Here is a 26,890-nt window from a genome sequence, read left to right on the forward strand (position 1 = left end):
TTAGGGTTGTAAATTTTAATGGCACAGCAAAAAAATATAGAGTAAGGGACTGGAAGTGGCAAAAAGGGTGTCACAAACCACCCAATGAGTATACTTTACTCTCCAAAACATGAATTGACACTTGCCTAACACAAACAGGTCCATAGAAGCACACAGTAATGTTATAATTTGTATTATAGTTTGATATTTCAAATTTATTCAAGTGTTGCGTTTTTTTTGCTCGGCAGTGTACATTTATTTCACAACAAGTAAACTAATACTATATACATATTCTTATCTGTGTGACAAAATCACCACTAAAAGTAAAAAATATTTATTAATTAGTCACAGTATAGTAGAAAAGACACTTGAAAACATCGGTTAAGCTCAACTCTAATAATTTGATATAGGATGGGAATGTGGATAAGAAATATAGGGTAACATGGAAGGTTAGAAAAAGGAACGTGTACAAGCAATGCATTTATTTATACAATTTATATGGAGAATGATCCTAATATTACAGAGCTAAATATTATGTATATAAAATTTCCCAGACATTTTTACGTCATATCGATACTGTAGAGTTCCTTATCATAACTTCAGAGGGATGTTCGGCCATAGTTTTGGTTGTTTCAGATCACAATTTCGATCAAAGCTAAGCTGCATGGCCGTCTCCATTCCCAAAATCATTGGTGCTTTTTCACCATACATTAGCTTCATTTCCTGAGTTCTCTGAAGTCCCACTTGTTTCCTTGGTGGGAGGGATGCGTCATGAAAACCTGAAAAATAAGCAGTATTACATTACAGCAATGCTTCCCAAATTGTGATTCAAATACCCGCAGAGTTGGTAATTCTGACTGTACAGGAGGGACACTGGTGCCAAATCGCATAGGAGTGATAGAGACAGCAGATCAAAAAACACACTTTTTTTAAGGTACAAATCGGTCGGATTTTACATGATAAAGACTTGGCATTTCCTTCATGTGGCATAGGTGAGCAACAGCCAGGGTTGCCAGATTCTCTTGTCTGGAATCCAGGACAGGTGATGATCAGACAGCAGATTTGAGGTCCCGATACTGAATGTTAAGGTACAGTCACACGTCGCTACTTTTGCAGCGCTGCAGTACAAAAAACTGCGCAACTCTCGTACTGCGACATGTGAACAACGGTGCAACCCGAAAAGTAGCGGCTGCCGAACCTGCTGCTCGTTACTTTTCCATGCTGCGCGCAGCTTAAAAGTAGCGACGTGTGAACAGGGTTCTCAGGGTTGCAGCCGCAGCATTTTTGATATCGGTTTTGTTGAAACTTTTGCTGCGGTTGCGACCAGTGTTGCCACCCAGATATGCCAATGATACTTTTATTGTTTGGATGTATTTTAATTTTAGATGTGATGAAAATAAATTATTTGTAACAGTTATTAAATGCACAACACAGTCTGAGCATATTTGCTGACGATACAGTTCACTTTTTTTAATTTTCTGTAGCGTAGTTTCAAACAGGAGGGTTGCCAACAGTGATTACGTGAATATGCTGTTGGTTATCATTTAAGTATATAGGCGTTTTTTAAAAGCTTTATAGTAAAAATAGTGCCAATTTCTGAATACTAGTTAGGACAGAAAAGCAAATAATAGATAAGTAAGCCCTCGCTTGAGTTTATTAATAATGCGAACATAATCACAAAATGTATATTGAGAAGTCAACAGGGAGATGGAAACCTGCACCATGACTGCGGCTGCAAGAGTAGAGCGTTGTGTGTGAACAGACTCGCAACCTCCAGTTGCAACTTTTGCTGCACTCAAGTTGCGCAGCACGAAAAGTAGCATGCAGCGCGCTACTTTTGGCTTACGTGTGAACACGACACGCAACTTTTGCAGCTGCAGTACAAAAGTTGCGCAGCAAAAGTAGCGACATGTGACCGTACCTTTAGGTGTACGTCAGTTGCAGAGAGGTCACTGAAATCATTGCTACGTTCCCTCCGTACGCCAAGGGATGTAACGTCTCGTTGCTGTGTAGAGACTGAAAATCTGCTGTCTGGTGGTGATACAGCGTACCTTAACGTGACTACACATTTGAATTAATTAAATTTGTAATACAACTGATTTTATTCGTTTTATGTATTTCAGCTAATTACATAGGGCCTGAACTTTTAATTTTGTTAAATTTTTACTAGATTATGAAATTTCCTTTGAATTATTAATAAAGTCTGGAAAAATAATGGTCATATTACAGCCTGATCTACACAGAAGAAATGTATGATACAGTGTTTAAATACTATTAATAATAAATCAACTTCCAAAGAGAGTAAAGGATAAAGATATTGTATTTTTAGTAGGTTATTTTACGACGCTTTATCAACATCTTAGGTTATTTAGTGTCTGAATGAAATGAAGGTGATAATGCCGGTGAAATGAGTCTGGGGTCCAGCACGGAAAATTACCCATATTACTCATATTGGGTTGAGGGAAAACCCCGGAAAAAACCTCAACCAGGTAACTTGCCCCAACTGGGAATCGAACCCGGGCCACCTGGTTTCGCGGCCAGACCGTTACTCCACAGGTGTGGACTAAAGATATTGTATAATATTAAATATATTCTATAGTATTATCGTTTTTATTTCAGTACAACCAGATAGGAGGCGCCAGATGGCATTGATGACGACATTGAACGTAGGTTACAGGGTTTTAAAAAATGAATAAGGAATTTTAAAAATAATTTTATATAAATGAGCTAAAGATTGTATTTTTCCAATTTTTTTTACATTCCAGGGCAAATATAACTCAAACCATTAAAATCCAGAACAATCCTGGGAAATTCAGGATGTCTGGCAACCCTGGCGACAGCACATCCAGTTTTAAATAAAACAGATATTGATAGCTTACTGAAAGGAGGGGGGGGGGGGGGAGGAAAAAACATATGTCGAATCTATTAGTATGATATACAATGAAGTTTAACACAAAATGAACGGGAAAAATTAAGGATCTTCAAAATTTTTATGGTCTTAAATTTAGTTTGTCAAAAATTTCTCAGAACATCTGACATTCTGAAGATGTACAGAAGCGTTCATTAGTAATACCTGTCGAAGTAGATATCGATTTGATTTATTATTGTTTTACGAGGACTTCAGTTAAAATCCTAAGAAACAAAAATCTATCAAGGAAAGTTAAAATAAATGTATACAAAACTATAATTAGACATGTGATGTATGGAAGCGAAACTTGGACACTTACAAAGATGGAAGAAAAAGAAATTATATCGAAAAGAAAATTGCTGAGAAGAATTTTTGGACCAATAAACGGCAGAAGGGAGTGGAGGTCAAGAACAAATAAAGAAATTTACAACTCTATAACAAAATCGACTTAGTAACATCAATTAAGGTGCAGAGGTTAAAGTGGTTGGGACATGTATACAGGATGCCTGAGGAAAGAATGTAAAGAGAAGAACTGGATGGTAAACCAGGAGGAAGAAGATTTAGAGGAAGACAGCATGCAAGATGGATTGATGAGAGGGACAGCAATGTAAAGAGATGGAGAAGACAAATAGAGTACAGGAGGGACATATATAGAGCAGCCAAGGTTCTACAACAAGAAAAAAAAACGCACACGCACACACACACACATTAGTACATTATGCAACGAGCCTATAATGGTAGTAATTAAGACGCGAGTATGTTTGTTTACGAAACGAGCGCAAGCGAGTTTCATAATTTTCATACGAGCATCTTGATTACCATTATAGGCAAGTTTCATACGACTTTTTATGCTCGACCATATTTATAACTTGAAATTATTCAGAAGTATTCATGTTATGGTTATGTAAGTGAGGAGTGGAACTGACCTGAATTGTGAGATGTGCGCAAGCGCGAATGTATTGATTTTTTCCGAAACACGAATGTCATTGACCTTGATATAATCTAGAGAATAACATGAAGATTAGGCTTGATATAACCTGGAAATTGATTTAGAATTGAAAAACGAGATGACAAATTGAACTTATTTGAATATTATTTACAATTAACGCTAATTATTATAGTAACAGAACATAACCTTCTGCGACAGTATTGGATTTCCAGGCTCCGTGACTTTTCGCTAATTGTCTTTCGATTGCATATCCGAGAATAATCGATACTTGCGGTTTTATAATGGTACAATCAGTACAAAGGTGATTTTTCATTGGCTAAACAACTGAATTATAATGAATAGGTGTACTTTAATGAGGTGCATTAAAGGGCTACTACTAGGTGTATAATTACTACATTTCGGCATGGTCGAGCATAAAAAAAAAAGCTGGTAACTTGAATTTATTGGAAGTAAAGTCGTTACTGGATTATGCAAGAAGCAGGGTGCGAAGAGAGATTTCCCCCCCTCCCTGTTGAAAAGTTATCTCCCTCTCAAAATTCATATTAACATCCCTGCCAGGGATAACTTGTATTCCCCCTCACAAAATATAATTGTTTTAATATGAGTATTCTTTATAAAGTATAAAGTTAGCAAAGAAAATAATATTGATGTATTATCATCACGGGCAGGCTGACAACAATCAATAACTTAGGAATTACACATCTTATTTTAAGCCTCCTCATAGATATAATATTATTATTAGATCAAAATGCAAGACAAGCAACTCAGTGCGACCAAGGGTTGAGCCGTATCGAATGAGGATAATAATAATTGTATGTACGGTATTCTCTATCTAGGATTCTATCCCTCTCCTCATCAGAAATCTTAATTCGCACCCTGGCAACAAGGCAGGTGATGTTTGGATCCTGAGTCTCAACTCTTACATTCAATTAATTAATAATCCGTGGCGCTACAGTCCATGAAGAACCAAGACCTACCACCCAGCTGCTGGCCTCACGACCACATGCTGAAGCAGAGGTGGACGATCATCCAACCAGAACAGAGGTATCATGTGGTTAGCACGATGAACCCTCCCAGCCATTATAGCTGTATGCGTAACCGGATTTTGCTACCTATCGTAGCTCCCCAAGTGCATCACGATGCTGGGTGGGCACTGGTCCCATACACTGGCCGAAATTTAATGAGAAAATTTCTTCCCCCATGAGGACTCGAACCAGTGTGCATTCCATAACACGAGTCCTAGGCGGGATGCCTTAGACCACGACGTCACAGCACGGGACATTCAATTAATTATTATCAAGAAACTCTAGTGTGTGCTCGATTACACTAAGCTTGAAAAAGGAACTAAACACTTTCGGAGCATATGTGCACAGAAAAACAAAACAGGAAAATTACCTCAGCGTCCATTCTATGTAATCCCAATTTGCTGGTAATACTTTACGGCTCTGGTACAATAATGTGGCATATTATGAAAGATTTTCATCAACAATAAAGACTGTTTATTTAATGCTGGTGTATAAAAAATGTAAATAAGATCCTCCTAAAGGTAAAACATGTCGATAATGTGATGGGACTAATATCCCTTATTTTCAGTTTGAAAACTGGGCAATCCTAGAAATAGGACTTCCTATAAAATAAGAATAAATGCTGTTCAGAGAGATGTGAGGACTATGTATCTATTGTGACAATGAAAACATCTTTGGATAATAGAGAAGGCCATGGTATAGCATATAAAGTGCAACAAGTTTATTATTTTAATGTAGTACCTATTATTCTGATTAAAGTTATAAAATAGAAGTGTATAAATAATTAAAAAACAATTGAAATAAAATAATGAAGTGAAAATTCCATACCAGTTGTATTTACCATACTTTCTCGAAAATTCCACACCCTCAAATACGTATTCACGACAAATTCAAAATAATCAAACACAAATACAGTTCAGTTAACAATCAATTTTATTCTGGAACAGAACGAATTTCAAACCATCTATGCATACACCCTACATGCATGTCAGCTGTCTTGCTTAATCGGCCATTTATACGATATTCTGCAAATAGGGTTGCCAACCCTCCCGTATTTCCCGGGATCTTCTGTATTTGCCCCTAATTTTTAACAGTCTCCCAGCTCCCGTATTATTCTTCTCTTCGAGCATTTTTGTCCCTCATTTTTGCATAATATAAACATTTTTATTTTAAACTTTTAATTTTGCCGTGAATGATTATATGATGAATTTTGTTGTTCAAGACAGACATTAAAATGTGCAGCCTTTATAGAAAGTAATGTCTGCCAGAAATGGGTTTTAGTGCTCACCTGTCTAAAATCAAACAGTGCTAATGTTATGACTTGGAAAACTGGCGAGTTAATAACTGAACCAAATAATTTGTCAATTTTCTACGTGAAATTTCGTCAATTTCTACTCTTCCATATTTTCTTCAAAAAAAGTTGGTAACTCTACCTGCAACATTAATAGCACACGTCAGTAAATTAACTATCTTTATGCTCGACCATGCCGAAATGTAGTAATTATACACCTGGTAGCAGCCCTTTAATGGATCTCATTAAAGTACACCTATTCATTGAAGTTCAGGTGTTCCACCAATCAGAAAATACCATTGTAGCAATATGAAAGCACAAGTATCGATTATTCTCGGATATGCCACGGAGGCTGGAAATCCAATACTGTCGCAGAAGGTTATGTTGAAGGTTATGTTGAAAATAAAATTGAAATCTCAAATACAATATTAAACTCAGTCGAAAAAAACAACACACAAATTAACATCAATTCACCGTCATCTTCCAGCCTTTCACAAAGCACATTCCCGCAAATTCATTTCACCAATTGCACAATAAATCACCTATATTTGAAATTAAGTCAGTTCTGTTACTATAATAATTAACGTTAATTGTAATTAATATTCAAATAAATTCAATTTGTCATCTCCTTTTTCAATGTCTAATTCAATTTCAGGGTTATATCAAGATTAATGTTTATTTTACTCTCTAGATTATATCAAGATCAATGTCGACATTTGTTTCTCGGAAAAAATCAATACTTTCGCGTCTGCGCATATCTCACAATTTACGAGGTATTGCACAAGGTCAGTTCCACTCCTCAGTCAGATAAGAACAACAAGTTAGAAATGTGGTCGAGCATAAAGAGTCGTATGAAACTTGACTATAATGGTAATTAAGACGCTCGTATGAAAATTATTAAACTCGCGCTCGTTTCATAAACATACTCGCGTCTTAATTGCTATCATTATAGGCTCGTTGCATAATGTACTATTATTTTATATGTTTAATAATAGTTCTTTTTCCTTCAGTCTCTGATGCAACTTTCAGTCACATCAAATTTACAGGGTGTAGCATGATTTTCAGGTTTCTTCGCATCTTTGATAATAATTTTAAGTTTCTCGCTGCAAGTGAAGGCCCACAATCTCATACCTTTAGTGGTACTCATTTTCATTATTGAAAATATTAGATGTACAAACTATACACATATCATACTTCAACTTGATTCTGATGCATGTATTGCTAATCCAAACGTCATTTGACAATATTAACAATTAAAATACCTACGTGGGAAGATAATGGCATGTATTACTACCTTACAAGTTGTGCAGGAGGAAAATCGGGCAATGTTGCCAATTTCATTTCGAATAAGCTGTGCATCCGTAGTTTTTACTTGTATATTTCAGGAGGAAAAAAAAGTGTGCAGGGTATTCGAAAAAATATGATAAATTGTTTTTAAAATAATTAATTGCAGGAGAAGACCTCTGGACCGGACCATGATTTCTATAGTCTTCGGAAAACAATATAAATTTCTCTCAGGAATAGGCCTACTAATGAATGCTTCTGTACCATGAATATAATTTTAAATTTGATCCTCATGAATACCATACGAGACAAAACTACAGTTTCTTTCTAAATACTCCCAAATGCCACACAACTGCTGGATTAAAACACAGCATAAATTTTGGACCCAAAATATATAATACATTAATTAGAGCTTACCCTGAGCTAAGTACACTTAACACACACAGATTTAAGAAACAAATCAGATTGATTATTTAATTGTTTAAGCTAACTGAGTTAAAAATTGATACTCTAATATACATGTACTTTTGTATTTTCTATTTGTATATAGACTCTATTATATTACATGCTGTATGTATTTTATCATTTATTAATGTTATTGTGCTCAATGAACTCTCTTAATTTTGTGATATATTTTGTATAACTGATCTGAACTGCGCCCGAGCACGAGCTTCTGCTCTTTCGGGCTGCAATGCCTAATTTAGCTCAAGTGTATAGTATTAAATAAATATTAAATAGGCCTATTTAAAAAAAAAAAATTTTAAATTCCATCATCACGAAATACCAAAACTTCCGATTATGAAATCTTGCTAGATAATTATCTTATCTTTTTTAACCATAAAGAACAATGTCTGTTTATATCCAAGAATAATTATTAAATTTATTGTTGATTACTAAAATATGAAGATGGTTGCTTAGAAGGCAGTGACTTCCATTAAAATTCTGATTTAATTTGAGATCTTGCATGTTTATGCTCAGAGAACAAAAAAACAAGTAAATAAGTAGATATATAAAATTTAACAGGCCATGATTGTTTGGCCAAACACCTGCATAGAATTGGAATATATCAGTCCCCTAACTGCCCATTGTGCAACTCAAACCAAGAAATGGATTCGGAACACCTCAAAATCTGTGCTTCAGTGGCTGGTCATGATAATATCTTTGAAAAATATTGGAGTGCAAGAGGTCAAATGACTTTATTGTCAAACGCCTGGCATTAGAAAACAACAACAACATAAAATTTAACAAAATGAATTTAAAAAAATACCAGTATGGACAATATTTTTACAACTTACAGATAAAAATATAAAAAAAAACTTAAAACTTATTTACTACTTAATTTAGCATAACAGCAAAGAAATAATAAATAAATTACATTTCTTTTGGATCTGATGCATTACTAATACTAAAGCAAATGCAGAAGAGACAGTAGTAAATTCACTACACTATCTAGGTGATAAATTATACATACTAGGTTCAAAAAGTTCCCGGAATTTGCTAGCATCATAGAAACAACGTACCTTAAACACTATTCTACAGCATTTCCTTCAAAATAGTTGCCTTCCGCAACAACACACTTTTGCCAACGCGTGTAGAGTTCCTGGAAGCAGGCCTGGAAGCCATTTTGTGAAACCCGTCTTAGTGCTCTCGTCGCGTTTGCGATAACCTCTTCAGCATTGAATCTCCGTCCTTTCAGATGACTTTTCAGACGGGGAAACAGAAAGTAATCAGGTGGTGAGAGATCAGGAGAGTATGGTGGGTGATCCAAAGCAGTTTTGTTGTGCCTGGCAAGAAAATTCTTTACAATAATTGCGCGATGAGCAGGTGCATTGTCATGCATAAGGAACCAGTTGTTTTCTACCCACTTTTCTGGACGTTTCCTTCTCACTGCGTCCCAGAGGCGACGGAGGGTTTCTACGTAAATTCTTTCGTTACAGTACGGCCTTCTGGAATGAACTCATGGTGCATGAGACCCTGAGAGTCGAAGAAAACTTCCAACATAACTTTGCTTTAAGTGTGCTTAAATGCGACAGGCTCATGTCAGTAGATTTACTGGCATGTGAAAGAACTCCTGCGGGACAAAATTCCGGCACATCCGGCGATGCTGATATAACCTCTGCAGTTGCGAGCGTCGTTAAATAAAACATAACATTTAAAATAACTTTGCCTTTGGAAGTGTCCCTAGGAAATTTTTGCTTCCGAGGAGATGTTTTCGATTTCCACTCACATGACTGTCGTTTAGGGACTGGGTCGTAAAAGTAGCACCAGTTTCATTTTGTTTAAGAAATCACCATCTTCATCAGCCATACTGATCATGTCCCCAGCAAAACACAGAACTTGATGTTTGTACTTTGCTCTGTGGACATAATTACAAAATGCGACGAACAAACAAAACACTATGATAAACAACTGCCTACAACTCAAAACCAACAATCGCCATTATCAACAAACTTTAAGGAAATGACATCATGAATGTTACCAACAAAACAAATGTATAATATCCCTTGTTATATATTAATACGAAAAATGGTAGTAAAATTCCGGGAACTTTTTGAACCTAGTAGTAAAACGGATCATCAACATCAAAATTCATATTATCAGTTAACCAGTTACAGCTTACTAGTCAAGTTTCTAAAAATATTCTTAAGTAATAGTTTGCAGCACGAAACTAACTTTATATCTTTCCCAAACAAAGCACTTGCATGTCTGAAGATGTTCCTGTTCAGGTTCTTCAGAATGTATATTTGTAAACTAAATCCCAGATTTGGTCTCTGTAAGGACTTCCTTTTGACGCAAGTTTCGTAATTTTTTTGTTAAAAACGTTTTTTTTTTCTGTAAATCAGATATTTTACGGTACCAGCACTGTATCAATTTCAAGGTCATCTAGCAACCGAAGATTCGCCACTGATTACCTGACATTGGCCTTACAGCTGGGAAAAACCTCGAAAAAGACCCAACCAGGTAAGCAGCCAAGCGGGAATTGAACCCACAACCATGCACACCTTCAGATAAAGAGACCAGCTCCTTAACTCTATGCTATGCGAGTGGCAGTGTAGTGCTAAACACCAGTACTGAAGAATAGTTCAAATGAACTAACTCACAAGCAAACATTCTGATTGGGGCAGATAAAAAAGTTATCTTTTTTTCTTTCATCATGTTAATAATGTTAAAAGAAGTGCTTATACAAATTTTGGCCACTCGACCGCAATCACGAGAACAGTAAAAAAATAAGTTCGCCAGGAGCTGTTAACAGGAAGAAAATAAAATTTCATTTGAAAAATTTATTGGAACAGATACAGCAATATTGTTTTCGACTTATTCCCCATCAGAATTGAGACATTTGTCACATCATGGGATTGACAGAGAGATGCAGACGGCTGTCAAATGCTGGTTCCGATCCCATGCGGATGGTTTCTACGACACAAGGATACAAAAATTGATCTCATGGTGTAAAAAAGTCTCAATTCTATTGGAGGATATGTTGAAAAATAGCGCAACAATTGCTGTATCTGTTTCAATAAATATTTCCATGCAATTGTGCTTTTCTTTCTGTATACAGCCCCAGGGAAAATCACTTTCTGGACGGCCTCGTAATTGCGGTCGAGTGGCCAAAATTTGTATAAGCACTTCTTTTGACATTATTAACATGGTGGAAGAAAAAAATTTAACTTTTTTATCTGCCCCCATCAGAATGTTTGCTTGCCAGTTTAAATGTTGCAGTATGGAGAACAATGGAAACTGAAGATTTTTTTTATAACTGACACGAATCTGAATTTAATCCTTTGGCACCGGAATTTAAATTCCGTAATATCCCAATTTAATGCATGCATTCGGTTTTTTCAATGACAGAATTACTGTTGGCTGAAGTTGAGGTTAGGAGTCAAAATAAAATCACATCTTCAACTAGAGAATTACATGGTTTGCATATTTTAACCAGTTTTCACCACTGTCCTCGTCAATAGTAAAATTTAATGGCTTCTGCTACCTTTCCATACCAAAAAGCAGATTTGTAATGAGAAAAGTATTCAAACTGATTCATACATAATTCTTATTCTGATAATAAGAAATTACAAGATACAATGTTAGTGACTTTCAGGAAGACTCGAGTTTTAAATATAAGCTTATCATCATCAGGCGCACCATTTGCAGATCATCTAGTGTCAGCTTTCCATGCCAGAAACCCAAGTTCAAATCCCAGTGTGGAATTTGTGATGGACAAAGATGGTGTTTGGTGCAGGTTTCTGCAAGACACTCCCATTACTACTGCCATTACTCCACCATTCCGCCATTAATCATCATCATTGCTGTCGTCAGTCATCGTCATCATCATCATCATGATCATCATCTTGATGCAAAGCAGATATCCGCCTCCATGTGGTGCACTGCAGGCAAAGATGGCAAAGTGATCTACAGCTTCGAAGCATTACATTACACATGGGGAAGGAAAAGAGGAAATCGCCACCATAATCATCCAAGGATTAGACTTAAATGCCTGATTTGCCTCTAAATTAGTCAAGCTTCCTGGTTTATACAATCTTCACGTTTGTGGCTTAGAATTTTAAACGAGTTTCTTTCACTTACTGTTCTACAGGCATGATGGTATAAATTTGTCTATTGTTTATGTTTCAATAAACTTGCAACTGTCGAATTCTTCAAATTTCATTTCTTTTTTAAATCAAGGAATTCATATCTGGCAACAGTTATTAAGAATTTCTCTATGCTTCTACTTAATTTATTCACCAGAATACAGAAACAATTACGTGTTTCAAGATGTAGATAGTGACAATTTAATTAGTGTCTGAACTTAAAATTCACAGACTGAAAGAATAGTCTTCATATGACATCAAACTTGCAAAACTCTGAGAGAAGAGGAGATTGGGAAGGAAAACAGCGAAGAACCTGTTTCATGCAGTTATCTTTCTCATTTTGCACGTATAAGTTTGTTTCTGTCTAGCACTTTGACGTCCAGCCATTTCATGACCTATAGAATGTATAATGTCCGCTCGCACATTATACTTTGCATACTTTCACTCTATCTTAACGTATGGTATAATCTTTTGGGGTAATTCACCTAATGCAATCCAAATATTTAAACTACAAAAGAGAGCAGTTAGAGCCATAGTTCAAGTGCCTCAAACTACCAGCTGCAGACCATTCCTCAAAAAATTACATATCTTGCCATTACCCTGTATTTATATTTATGAAACCTTAAATTTTATCAAATATAGTTTGCATTGCTTTCCTACAAATTCAGACACACATCAGTACAATACAAGAAACAAAGATAATATTTTTATTGAAAGTTTTAACACAACTTTATATAAAAACAGTTTCATTCATGCTGGTCTTCTTATATATATAATAGCCTACCAAATTATCTTAAAGAAATATCTGCACATCAGAAATTTAAGAAAGCTCTTTATAAAATTTTAATCAAAAACTGCTTTTACAGTATGAACGAATTTATTGAAAATTGTCATAACTGAATAGAAAAAGAACGCCGTACTTCAAAAAATTTTACTTCCTCTTTTCCAGATCCTGACTTCGAGAAGGATGTCTTCTCATGAAGGACGCGATGGCTGAAATTGACTTCTGACTTCAAGACATACTGCAAACGGGACTTATAGCCGAAATCGACCGACCTGTAGTTTTCTTCAATCAAGTTCCAAGTTTTGTATATTTGTATTTGTGTTGCATTTAATTATAGTTACTACTTTTATGTATATTATGTAATTAATTATTAGTTTGAAAAATATGACATGTCCCATATCATGTATATGATCAGTGGATGCAATAAATGATTATTATGATTACAATGGGTAACAAATTTTGAGGAACTTTTTGTTTCTCCTGGTTTTTTGGTTTCATATCGATAAATCACACATGCTGAGTTCAGAAATATCAGTATTTTAAATGTAGCATCAATAGTTCTTTGGAAAATTAACTGTAAATGTTTAAGTAATATGCATATTTATTAAGTCTACCAGAAAGAATAATAACTATATAATATAATATTTACGATGGACAATACATATTTATACAATAACAGTCTTGAATTAAGTATGTTAGAAATTCAGATGTGATCATGCTTTCCTTTTGTGTTGCTGATTACTATCCCTGACCAAACCCCACACATAGTCTCCCATCTACAATGCGTGCAAGCCAACCTGGATGGCTCGCGCAGTAGGGGCACAGCATGTCTCTATCGTTTGGTCTGAAAGGTTATGGGTTCGAGTCCTGCCTTTGGCATGGGTGTTGTATACGTACTAGTTAAGAAAGCGGAAAAACAGAAAAGAGAAACGAAAAAGAGGGAAAAAAGAAAAAAAAGACAGCAAAAAAAAAATCATGGCTGTACTCTGTTTTCCTTTATATCGCAATTCCATAGTTTGCATGTCTTGGTGGAATCGTTTTCCATGTTCTTCAGACGCAGCACCTAGATTCTGCATAAAGAAGTCCAAATGGGAGTGCAGGTTGTTTTAAATGTTTCAAAGATGACATATCGACCATGCAAAAGTAGCAATTGTCATGGTGGTTGGTTGGTTCCCACCAAACTCTGGGAACAATGAAAGGCATACATTTCCGAGATCCCCGTAGCCATCCTTCCAAAATTGTATTACAGAAACCATAGCACACATGTGGTGCCCATGAATTGTCTTGGTCTCGTATTGGTACTTCAAAGTAAGCCTTGCGAGCTTTATAATATTTGGTGCCAGGTCTTATGTTATGCTTCTTCTGCTTTGTACTGATGTAATATCCACAAACGTAACAGAAAGAACCCGGTGGATTTCTGCAATCACCTCTAGAAGTCATGCTTCAAAGTAGAACAAACATAATTAAGAATATCGTTATATTTCTGGAACCGTTATCATTTCAGAAAAAATAATTACAGATTTGAAATCAGCGCAAAAAAATGAACCAGAAACAATTAAAATATCGAGAGAAACATTTTCGTTGTTACCCAGTGTTATTTTTCGGCACTTTCATAATGCTCTCATCAATGTAAATTCTGAAAAGGGATAGTTCAACAGTCATTTTGATACATAAAGGAAACAAAATTACTCATTACCAGTTGAGTAGCTACTTCATTTACTAGCATGGAAATTTGTAAAGGAAAAAAATTCGCGCAAAATGTTATCTCAGGCTTACTGCCACTTTGTATGAAAAATTTTGTTGCATTCTGATAAGCAACATAGCACATACAATCCTGCTTTCTTGGTAGACAGTTTTACCTTATCCGAATATACTTTATAATCTATAGTTGGGTTAACCTTCTTTTCTGTGGCTGAAATTTTTTCAGAGCAATTTCTCTGTTGCTTGCTGTTGCTGCTGGTGGTGTTTTCTGCGTAAATATGACATGTTTTTCTGCAGATCCTTGCAAGAATAACAGTTATTTTCCTAGGCTTGATTTTAATGGTACAGAATACACGTCAATCGCTTCCCCTTCCACATCAGATTCATTTCCACATCAGATTCATCAAAATGTTCTTCAAAGCAAATAAAATACAAAACTTTCTTAAGAGCTTAAAACTTTAAAAGTGTTAAAACTATTAAAAAAGGTAATACACCTTAATGACAGATCGTAGAGTTTCAACACTAGTGTTATGGCATCATTAGCATCTCTTGAACTACTGAGCAAAACAACAAAAACAAACAACAAACATGAATTTAAGATACACAGAACTCACTACAACCACAACATACATCCCATACTTAACATAAGCAGATTTCTGTATAAAGACACACAGATTAATTAACATACCAATGGACAACTACATTTAAGAACTAAGTACAATAAAATACATAGCACAAGACAATGGTTACAACCCTAATATAATAGACACGTTAATAAAAAAAAAAAAGGCAAAACAGAAACTCAACAAACCAACACAAACAACACACGAGAAAAAAATACATAACATTAATGTATCACAATACTGTGTCCCGCACCGTGGCGTCGCGGTCTAAGGCATCCTGCCTAGGACTCGCATTACGGAATGCGCGCTGGTTCGATTCCTGATGGGGGAAGAAATTTTTTCATGAAATTTCGGCCAGTGTATGGGACCGGTGCCCACTCAGCATCGTGATGCACTTGGGGAGCTACAATAGGTAGCGAAATCCGGTTGCGAATACCAGCTATAACAGCTGGGGGGATCATCATGCTAACCACACGATACCTCCATTCTGGTTGGATGATCGTCCACCTCTGCTTCAGCATGTGGGCGTGAGTCCAGCAGCCGGCTGGTCGGTCTAGGCCCTTCACAGGCTGTAGCACCACGAATTATTATTATTATTATTATTATTATTATTATTATTATTATTATCACAATACTAATACTGGGATTTTCTGATCTCTGGGTCAAAAACCCTGATAGAACTGATATTTAACCATTGTGGTGGATTTCGGTGAAGTCTGGAGAGTCTAATTAGACAAATCCACTCTCCTCACCTCCATGCTGGGAGTCCCCTGAGGTCTTGAAGTCTTTTAAGATGCAAAAGAGAGAGTGATATGCGGAAAGCAATGCGATGCAACTGCATGTATATTTCCCAACAAAAACTGCATTAAGATACATGGATCATATGTGGAGAGTAGGAGGAAGGCGGAAAATAGGAAAGATTGAATAATGCAGTGAAAGACCTGCCATCGGGCAGAAAACACTGAATGAATGAATGAATAAATACCAACACACACAGAATTGCAGCTCCACTCAAAAAACTAAAATACAAGATAGCATACAAAACAAGTAACACAATACAGAGATATCTAAATCACATAAAACAAACAAATACAATTTATCTAGGGTTTAATAGTACATTATGCAACGAGCCTATAATGGCAGTAATTAAGACGCGAGTATGTTTATGAAACGAGCGCGAGTTTAATAATTTTCATACGAGCATCTTAATTACCATTATAGTCAAGTTTCATACGACTTTTTATGCTCGACTATATTTCTAACTTGAAATTATTCATAAGTATTCATGTTATTCTTATCTGAATGAGGAGCGGAACTGACCTTGTGCAATACCTCGTAAATTGTGAGATGAGCGCAGACGCGAAAGTATTGATTTTTTCCGAGAAACAAATGTCGACAATGACCTTGATATAATCTAGAGAGTAAAATAAACATTAATCTTGATATAACCTTGAAATTGAATTAGACATTGAAAAACGAGATGACAAATTGAATTTATTTGAATATTATTTACAATTAACGCTAATTATTACAGTAACAGAACTAGTTGTCTTTCGATTGCATATCCGAGAATAATCGATACTTGCGCTTTTATATTGCTACAATGGTATTTTCTGATTGGTGGAACACCTGAACTTTGATGAATAGGTGTACTTTAATGAGGTCTATTAAAGGGCTGCTACCAGGTGTATAATTACTACATTTCGGCATGGTCGAGCATTAAAATTAAAATGCAACAGATTTCTACTGAAAGATCATTCCCAATGAGATACAATGAACACATTAAAGCATTAACTAAATCATAAGACATCAAATTACACAGAACACATTACTATTAACAAGCACAATTACAATAACACAGAAACAGATAGGAAGATAGTACATATCACACCAAAAAGTCCACAATTAAGCATATTACAACAATACATCATCTACAAGCACATAATAGCATATACACAACATATACTTAGTTAATACGCAATTACAATTCAGCACAAAAACACATTATTTGATCTAACAATACACAACATACAAACGACCTATAAGAACAACAAACCCCCCACAATAGACGAGAGCAAACACCGAAAAGCAAGACAAAATGAAGCCTCAGTAGTTCAAGAGGCACTGATGATGACACAACATCAGTGTTGAAATGGTACCGTCCATCAATAAGGTATATTACCTTTTTTAATAGATTTAACACTTTCAAAGTTTTAGGTTTTTAGGAAAGTTTTATATTTTATAAAAAATGAAGCGTCATTATTACAAAAAAAAAAAAAAAGAAAAAGAAAGAAAGAAAAAAAAAAAGGAATATTTTTGTTTATAAAAACACGTAAACTTGGTAATGGATGAAAAGCAGAGACTGTGCACAAGTCAATATTGCAATTAGCTATTGCGTCAGAAAAACTACAAGTTCATTTTCTTCCTCTCCTTCTACTCCAACAAAGGCTTTAATAGCCTGTTCCATTTTCAGATATCATTCTCCTTCATGAGCATTCCATGTCTCGACGTTCGTATGGTTTATATTCAAAAATTTTTTTTCTTGATCTAGTTGGATTCACATGCTACCTATGTTCTGCTAAATTAAGTTTATAGTCACGAACTTTTTGTTCGAAATTAAAAATTCGCAATTATTCATGTATAGTTATTTTCTGGACATGTTTGTAATACTCGACATTTCGAAGTATCCATATCAGATTAATCAATCTCTATTGGTACTGTATTTTAGTGATAAACTTCACAATTTTCTTGCAGGATCACAATGATTCGATGGTGTTGAGGTAAAGGGAGTTTTTGCAAATGGAGTTTTGTTCTCCAGGTGAATACACAAGTTAAATTCTACAAGTGGGTGTGAAAAAAAAACAAAAACAAAAAAATACTAGCATTTGATGTGTTTTACGTGTATAGAAAATTATTTGCAACAAGGTTTCGAAGTTCAATTCTCATTTATTTCAAAACTTTTTTATGACTTATCTCCCTTTATTCAAACACCATCGAATTTCTCTCTACACTTTGTAGGTATAATGAGAAAAAAAATAAAGTTGGTATAGTAAAAAAAAAAAAAAAAATTTTTTTGTTTGCTAGGTAATTAAATACAGCCAGTAAAAAAAGGAAAAAAAAAAACAATAAAATTATCAAGAAATTATGATTATGTGCAACGCATCATATTAAATGTTCAAATGGGCCCAAAAATAATTCTGGTGAACTGCATGAGACCAAAGGATCATGGACTGAAGAACACTGACTTAAATAAACAATGAAGTTTTTTTTACAAGTATTTACTAATTCTTTTCGAATGTTTGCTATGTAAGACAATTCTAAATACTGCTATAAATAATTGGGAACTTTAAGCACAAGTCCAAAACAATGTCAACTATAAGGCAAGGAATTATGTGTTTCTGACTGTGAAGCAAGTCAAGTCGTCATTCATAAAAACAAATCGCAGTAACATATGGTCTAGACTACTACTGAGTCAGCGAGAAGAAGAAGACAAGAAGCTGAATCAAGAGGGTTCTACGGGAGATCAAGAGAAGGTGCGGTTAGCGTTCAGAGAAGACGTCAGGATGTGAAAAGTGTGTTGAATGAAGAGATAGTGATTTCGTCACCACAAGGCAGTATTTTATCGTTGACGGTACATTTAAGGGCCAAAAAAGTTACAATCTTAGAAGTTGGTGCATGAGCAATAAGAAGTAAATAAAAGGTCTGAATGAAATTACAACAGGAAGTTTGGTGATTTAATGTCGTAAATCGTGTTTTAGTGTGATGAAAATGTTTAGGGGATCATAGATATAGAGATCAGTTAGTAAGTTATAAATTGAAAAAAAGATGTTGGGAAATTAAAAAGTGGCTAGTTAATAAATATAGTTACCGAATGAAGTTTATTGTACAGAAGTAAATCTTAGAAAGTGATATAGTGAAGTTTATGAAAGATGATCTTGGTTGATAGTATTTACAATTTTCTATGGTTTTTTTCTGAGTGTTGATTTTGGTTAAGAAATTAATGATCAATCTAAAGTGAACTAGATACTAATGTCAAGATTTAATAAGATTATAATGACGTGTATTAGGTAGAAAAAAGATCCCAATAAATATAACCGGGTGAAGTGTTACGAGTTAGATGTAATGCAGAAAGACGGAATTATGTATAAATTTAGTTAGCAAGATAGGAATGCTGAAAGGAACGTAAGTGTGTAACAAACAGATGGTGGACATGTAAGATCATTAAGAAGAAATTGGCTGATTAGAGTTAAGTTAATAGCGAGAGTAGATGAGTTATGACTTTAACAGCTGCCGGGATTGCATGCTATTTGTAGGTATATGTAATAGAAAGTTATGGTGAAACCCGTATACATAAGTTGTGGTACACCATAACTAATATAAATGTTGATGACAAATAAATATCTATCTAATATCTATCATTCATAAAAACAAAATGTTTCGATTGACTGCTCTTAATGATTCAATGGTCCACATGGCTGCTTGTTCGAATTCGACCATGAACAATAGATTGTTAAGAATAATGAAAATCTTCTGCATGATTCAATCACAAGAGGTTGAGTAAGAGAATCTGAATACACCTGAAGTATAGAAGATAACAAATTAAATGCATTAGCCTGATAGTTTCTAGCACTATTCAAAGTCACCATGTCTTACATCAGAATTCAATAAACTTTTTATACCATCATGCGATTAGAGGCTGGCAAATGAAATAACTCCAATATGCCAGGCATTAGGAAATAACACCTAATACAATCTAAAAACAGATTAAGAGCACTGGAAAGTGTTCTGTATGCTTTTTTTTTTTCATGTTAACACATAAAAATTCCAAAATTAACTATCTTCAATAGACTTTGAGCTAGGATCATTAAAATTTTACCACTAATTCATCAGCGTTTTCTTAACACAGCATCCTCTAGAAGCATTTCAAAATTGTTCTGTGCAATGCTGTTATACGAGTACAAGATCTAAAATGTTTGATGTTATGCATCTCAGATTCAAGATTTTGCAGTTAAGTTCTTGTTCCAGAGAACACCTCAATTAGAATTGAAATTTCAATAAATTGCTGCTGATGCATGAAATGAAAAAGAATACAATAAATAACCTTTCAAATAGCCAAGTTCTGGAATCGATTTGAACCCATACAATAGCTTGGTTAGAGATCTCGGTCAACTGCTTCATTTCTGAGAGAATTTACTACAAATATGATTAACAAAAATGAAATATAGAATTGTTATTGTTAATGTATATCCCTACTAAAGAAATTCATGAATTTATTGTGCAAAAAAATAAGGCTTATGCTAACTTATCTGGGATCTCATGTAACTCTGTTACTAAGAGTTTATATCATTTTGAGGAGCCTATGGGTAACTTTTCTTATCTTTGGAAAGCCAATCAGAGAGCTCTTAGTTTTTCATTGCTATCCATTCTTTATTTTTTTTTGATGAATGCATAACACAATACAATTTCTTTGCTATTTTTTACTATCAGTTAAACAAATTCAGAACTGTCATGAATTTACTGGAGATTGATTCATGCCAATTTGGTTTATTATGTTTTTTAAATTCCGTGACAGTATATGAGAATATTCAATTGTACAGATGAAGACTTTAAAGCAAAATGAAGATATGCAAGCTGTCAACGTTCAACTAGTCCTGAGCTCTATTTTTCATTATAAATGACATTGGGAAAAACATATGGTATTTAATTGAAGAGTCACCCTGAGTGGCGCAGTTGGTATAGCACTGGCCTCCTGTGCCCGAGGTTGCGGGTTCGATCCCGGCCCAGGTCGATGGCATTTAAGTGTGCTTAAATACGAAAGGCGCATGTCACTAGGTTTAGTGGCATGTCAAAAAAACTCCTGTGGGACAAAATTCCGGCACACCGGCGACGCTGATAAAACCTCGGCAGTTGCGAGCGTCGTTAAATAAACCATAATTTAAGTTCGTTAAATAAACCATAATTTAAGTTTTAATTAAAGACAAAGTACCAGTAAGATTCTCCTAAGCTAACATCTATAAGGAAGTGATGGAATCAAAATTCTTTGTTGAGATCAAAGCAGCCCTTAAGACCCATTACATAATGCAAAGAGGAGGGAAAACTGATGAAAAAATTAACAAAAACGAAGAAGAAAATTCCGTAACATATTTAGTGATGTAAGGCTAAAAGGCTGGTTTTAATCACAAAGTATATTATAGTGAGGACAACATAAAAAAATCTTATGAAATATAATGAATTCTGTGAGAAAAATCCTATTATTCATTTATATTACAAGACTAGCATCAAATTATATATTTTATATATATATCAATAAAAATAGTTCTATGTTCTATGATCTGGGAAATGCAACTTGCTTGTCTCACAAAAGTATGGACTAATACTTACAAGTTACAAGTCTAAGTTTTTGTAAAATCCAGTCTTGTAAATTTCTGTTTTACAAATGAAAATATTCTAGTAATTATTAAAAGTAACAGATTTCTATAAAATTAATATATGCATGGTGGAAGTGAAATAAACCTTGCAGACTGAAATGGATGCTATGGTACGCTTAAATGAATAGAAAACCTATGTTACATTTGTGATTAAATGCACGGTTAATTAGAAAATTAAGTTGGAAGTTCCAACAGTCTGGCAACCTTGCCACTAAAAGTCTCCCTTCGTATCGCAATACAGATGTAAGAGGTCAACGAACTCAGCATATGTGTACTGCCTTGCGCTTCCTTCTCTAGCTACAAGGTTGCGATGTGGATTGCATCGTTCAATGGTTTCAGTCTAGTGTTTAGTGTATAGTATGAAGATGCTAGTGTTGCAGTATGGCAGGAGCTTTTGTGCGAGATCGTGCGTATTTGCTTGTTTTCCGCACAGAACCAATACGCGGTAAGTGTGAAATACCACATTCAGTATTCCCAACGTAACACACACAACAATTTCCCTCTTCTTACCGCTTAAGCGCGACATTCATTTTACTGCTTTAGGCTTTTAACACATTATTTTTAGAGACGTTTAACATAGTAATAATTATAAATTGGAAACTTACCACTGCAATTTCACCTAAATTGCTATGTTAATTATTGTTTTTAAATATTTGCAAAAATTAAGTAAAGTCTGCTACTCCACGAAACTTACTGCATTCCTGATACAAGTAACATTAAGGAAGCCGTGAAAAAATCAACAAGATTCCAGATGCGGATGTTATTACTGCAATATGTTATATAAATAATATTGTTAAAATATTAAAATGAAAAATAAATCATTACATAACCTTACCGTTTGTTTTAAGTTCGCATTTATAGACTGGGGGGGGGGGGGGAAGACAGACGTATATCACGGCCTGCTGGAGTATAGTAAACACAGAAAACATTTTATAGCAACAATGTTGAAGAAAGATATTTTGGTTTTCCGAAGTTGCCGTCATTAAACAGAAACTAACATGGAGATTTCATAGCAACTAATTAGAAATTCGTCTTTCAGGTATTAATAAACGATCTTCGCACAAAATAATGTACAATACACGAGCGGTATGTTTGTTTTCATGTTCGAGGAAAAGATTGAAAAAGCGAAACGTAGTTGAGCTTTTTTAATTTCCGAGAACATGAAAACAAACATACCGCTCTTGTAACGTATATTACTATAAATTACGAAACTGTTAAATACTTTTAATAATAATATATCTGAACAGTGAATAGAATACTGTATTTTTAACACTTCAAAAAAATGAATACAATAATAATTGTAGGTATAGAGTGATAGAATACAAGTGTGGTACCATATTTTGATTGTTTGTGAAACACAAATTTATTAGTTACAAGCAAATATACTTTTATATTATTAATCCATATTTTTGTGAAATGGGCACTTTGTTGTGGCAGCCATGAGTGAAATGGCTGCCCACAACTGCTATATCCATCACAAATCCCACAGTATCTGTCAAGATTTGAACCCGAGGGTTGTGCATAAAGTTAATCGCCCAGAAAAATTATTACCGGTACTATAATTTTTCAATTGGTTGCAGGCGTATCTACTGTTTATGGAGATGCATTACCTTTTTCTTTTTCTGTCTTCTTTTTCTCTTCTTCACGTTGCTTTTCTGAAAACAAAAGAAAATAAAGTGTTATAACATCAACTGCATGAAATATCTTTCATCTGTCTCTGTTCCAACCTCGAAATGGAGAGCTCTGGTGTCAAATATCTTTGTTTTCCCCATTCTGTTTTGTAATACAGTCGAATCTCCATACAACGAAAACTAAAATAACAATAAATCCTGTCGCAATAATAAATTTTATTATAAGCAGCACTGAAGTAGTTCTGGTGCGTGGTAATGGAACTGGAAATGTTGTGGTTTCTAGTGAAGGAAAGGAACGTTGGGCTATAAAGCTCACAATAAAATGTAATGTGATGAATGCAAAGCTTGTATTAACTGAGTAACCACTGAAAAATAGTGAAGCATGACAAATACATAACAGTGAAATAAATACACAGTACACATGGGTGATTAAACCTTTTCACATTCCTGTCACAGATTCGTATAATATACTAGGCATATCCCGAGTGTACACGAGCATGAAACTTTGTCACCTAAGTTATGTTGGCATGTCTGGTAAGACAGTTGAAGATGCATAAGCGGAGAAGGAAGGGAACTATCTCAGCGCTAGTTCAACCGAACCTACAATTAGTTAAGCTACTTCTATGTGGTAGACCTATACAAACATCTTTGACGCTAATTTATTCTAAACATTCTTACATCTATTAAGGTTAGGCCTACATTGTTTATTAATTCTGGAGGGAAGCGTCACTACGGATTTAGAAGTTCTGAGCATGTATAATTATTCTATATTAAATTAACATCATTTATATGCGTAGATTGTTGCGGAAGGACTATGGTTTTACATGTTTTTAGATTTTTAAAGTTTTAAGTAGTTTTGGACGGTAGCATAATATTATGTTTGTTGGTAGGAGATATTTACTGCTTGACGGCGATTGGAGTAGTTTAGGTTAGGTTAACTTAAGTTATTTTAGCTTAGCTTTGCTTGGATTAGAATTAGTTCAGATTGTGATATGTTATGTTAGGTTGCAGTCGGAAATTGTTTTTCCGAATTTTCTTTTGTCGAAAGTCGGATCTACTGGAGAATACGATACGGAACTTTACGTTTGTTGGTAGATTGACTGTTATCGTAAGGCCGAGAATCAGTAACACGTTAGGTTAGATTTGTCGAGGCTTTTGGTATGCCTTGCGTATACTTATACCATCTTTGTTTCATCAGTGGGGTGTAATATGGCTGTATCGTATTCTTCAGTAATCCCCAAAAGTCGAGCATAAAATCGTTTGTGAAAAAAAAAGTTCGAAAATATTGGAGTGGAGCCCTCCAGAATTACCTATTGTTTAAACAGATCAAGGGTCAAAAGCTAATTTTCGTTACGCAAAAAGGACTCACTGCATTTAACTTACTGAGTTCCATTTTATGCCTAATGCTTTGTTCGAAGAAGTCCATCATTTCTTCTGTTACTTGAAATTCAAATTCATCTTGGCTGGAATCATATTTCTGCTTCTGCTGAACGTTACCTTTCGCTATAACCTGGTTGTGATGTCTCTTCTGATTAGTATTCCTTTTGTTCCGTTTAGAAGAATGAACACTTTGTGGTGAAGGTGTTTTTGTAACTTGTATATGTGTAGGAAAACTTCCTGATTTTTCTTTATTAAATACCAAGCTTTGCACGTACTGATGTAATAAATTATTTTCATATTCCAATGCAATTGATCGAGATTTCCAATATGCAATCTGATGGCGTTCTTGCCATTCTAAAGCATTATAATAGTTCTCCCAAAACCAATTGCAATGTGAAGCATCACCAAAAGGTTGCGGGAACATACGAGAACCTTGCCATACATTAGAGTCCCTTCCATTTTTCTTATTACGTTTATTCTTCCTCTTTGAATGCTTCTGACGCATGCTGTCCACTTCAACATCTAACCTCGCAGTTTGACCAGATACTTCTGTATTTGCCATACAGTCGAAGTGTTTTGAAACACCATTAAGTGTCAATATGCACTATAGCAAGGTTATGTAAAGAAATGAAAACAATATAGGTATAGCACTATGTTAAATCATGTTTTAATATATGGTAATAAATCAACAAAAACCTTCCAATATATTCTCGATATAAAACAGAAAATCCTCTGCAACCCTTGCCTACATAACACGTACAAATTACAAACCATTCACATATTTACAAATTTTGTTCAATTCGCTTCGGTTACTTTCGCCTGGATATCAGAACCAATCACTAACTTCTCGGAAGTGACGTATCACAAGAAAACCATGGAGAAAGGTCATTGAAAGACCATGCTGAAAGCTGAGAGGTCATAATACAGTCACGAAGCTTGAGTTTTGAGGGTGCTAGAAACAGTAGACTGTGACGGTACTATTTTGCATTGCCTGTAATGAGGCGATATTAGCGATCCTAGTGGTGAGCAACTACCTAATGTTTGCATATTTACTACGTATTGAGCTTCGCGACTGTATACTAGACTGTGGTCATAATAGACTTTCTATCCTCTTAGGATATAGACTGGTATAGACCAAAGATGTTATATAGTGCATAGACCAGTGGTTCCCAAAGTGTGCGTCGCGAACCTCTTGGGGGGGGGGGGGGGGGGGGGGGTCGCGAGATAATTTACAAAATTAAACAAAACCGTGTTATTAACTTACATATACGTTGTATTTAGAGACATAAATATAAAAATAAAAATGTTTCGGTAGTTATGAAACGATCATTAATGCGATAAATGTGTCTTTCAGAAAATAACTTCTCAAATCTTAACTCTATATTCCATACCCATGCATGCGCGCACACACATACAAACAATGATACCACAAATCTAGTACATACAGTCACGAAGCTTGAGGTGATTTTTTGCATTTCTCGCGATACAATGCTCCAAGCAGTTAGCAACTGAGAGTCTAGTAGATAGGTCATCGCTATGTTAAAATCGGCAGCACTTTGAAGAAAACAACCGCCAGGATCGCCACCAGTCTGCCGTAAACGAATACGAGATAGCAGTACAGTATTGTATTGTATTGTATTTATTAACATTCCATGGTATTCATACATTGCTTTACAGCTAGAATAAGGAACAAGTAAAAAAACTTAATACTATTATAAAGTCTTAATTTATAGTCACAGTCTAGATGAAGTAGCTAATGCATTCAATCAACATCGCACAACGTACAATGCAAAAACAACTCAAAATATTGGAAATGTGGCTAAGAAACTGGAGAATAAAAGTCAATATAAGTAAAACTCAAGCCATCATTTTTACCAGAAGAAAGCCAAAAATACCAGATCACCTCAATCTCTTCTCCGAAGATATTTACTATAAACAATCTGTAAAATACCTCGGCATTACACTTGATAAACAACTTCGATTTCATCACCATGTTGAAGCAGCTCGTAACAAAGCATTAGCCAGATTCATTCATCTATATCCATTGTTGAAGTCACCTTACATCAGACTTCCCTTGAAAAAAAAATCCTTTACACTTCTGTTATAAGATCTCAAATGACCTATGGCTGCGAAATCTGGAGCAATGCAAAATTCCAAATTATCAGACGTCTTCATGCTATACAGAGAAAAGTATCCCTAACTATCACTGGTGCAGACTATAAAACCACCAATAAACAACAAGACATGCTTGAAATAGAATCATTCTACGACATTATACAGAAATTTACAGAAAACTTTCATAAGAACGTGCTGTACCACCT

General features: G+C 34.9%; 1 protein-coding gene across 2 annotated transcripts; it reads right to left on the bottom strand.

The window, feature by feature from the left end:
- Nucleotides 1-446: 446 nt before the first annotated feature.
- On the bottom strand, nt 447-25,415 carry LOC138694889 (gem-associated protein 8-like). 2 transcript variants are annotated; one of them, XR_011331026.1, is made up of 4 exons: nt 24,573-25,415; nt 23,169-23,213; nt 11,577-11,818; nt 447-758 (listed from the first exon to the last, which is right to left on the bottom strand). XR_011331026.1 is itself a non-coding variant. In XM_069819059.1 (3 exons), exons 1-3 carry the CDS (start codon nt 25,129-25,131, stop codon nt 571-573), a joined length of 792 nt encoding a protein of 263 aa, XP_069675160.1. In that variant the 5' UTR covers nt 25,132-25,413; the 3' UTR covers nt 447-570. The 2 variants fall into 2 exon arrangements, 1 of the variants encoding a protein (XP_069675160.1); XM_069819059.1 differs by lacking the exon at nt 11,577-11,818 and having other exon boundaries at nt 24,573-25,413.
- Between the last annotated feature and the right edge of the window lie 1,475 nt (nt 25,416-26,890).

The sequence above is a fragment of the Periplaneta americana genome, chromosome 2 (assembly GCF_040183065.1).
Source record: "Periplaneta americana isolate PAMFEO1 chromosome 2, P.americana_PAMFEO1_priV1, whole genome shotgun sequence".
Classification (NCBI taxonomy): Eukaryota; Metazoa; Arthropoda; class Insecta; order Blattodea; family Blattidae; genus Periplaneta; species Periplaneta americana.

Coding starts and splice junctions, on each gene's coding strand:
- LOC138694889 (XM_069819059.1), bottom strand. CDS start 25,131: ATGGCAAATACAGAAGTATCTGGTCAAACTGCGAGGTTAGATGTTGAA. Junction 23,214..24,572: donor TAGGCATAAAATGGAACTCA/GTAAGTTAAATG, acceptor TTTTGTTTTCAG/AAAAGCAACGTGAAGAAGAG. Junction 759..23,168: donor GAAGACAGAAAAAGAAAAAG/GTAATGCATCTC, acceptor CTTATTTTTCAG/GTTTTCATGACGCATCCCTC.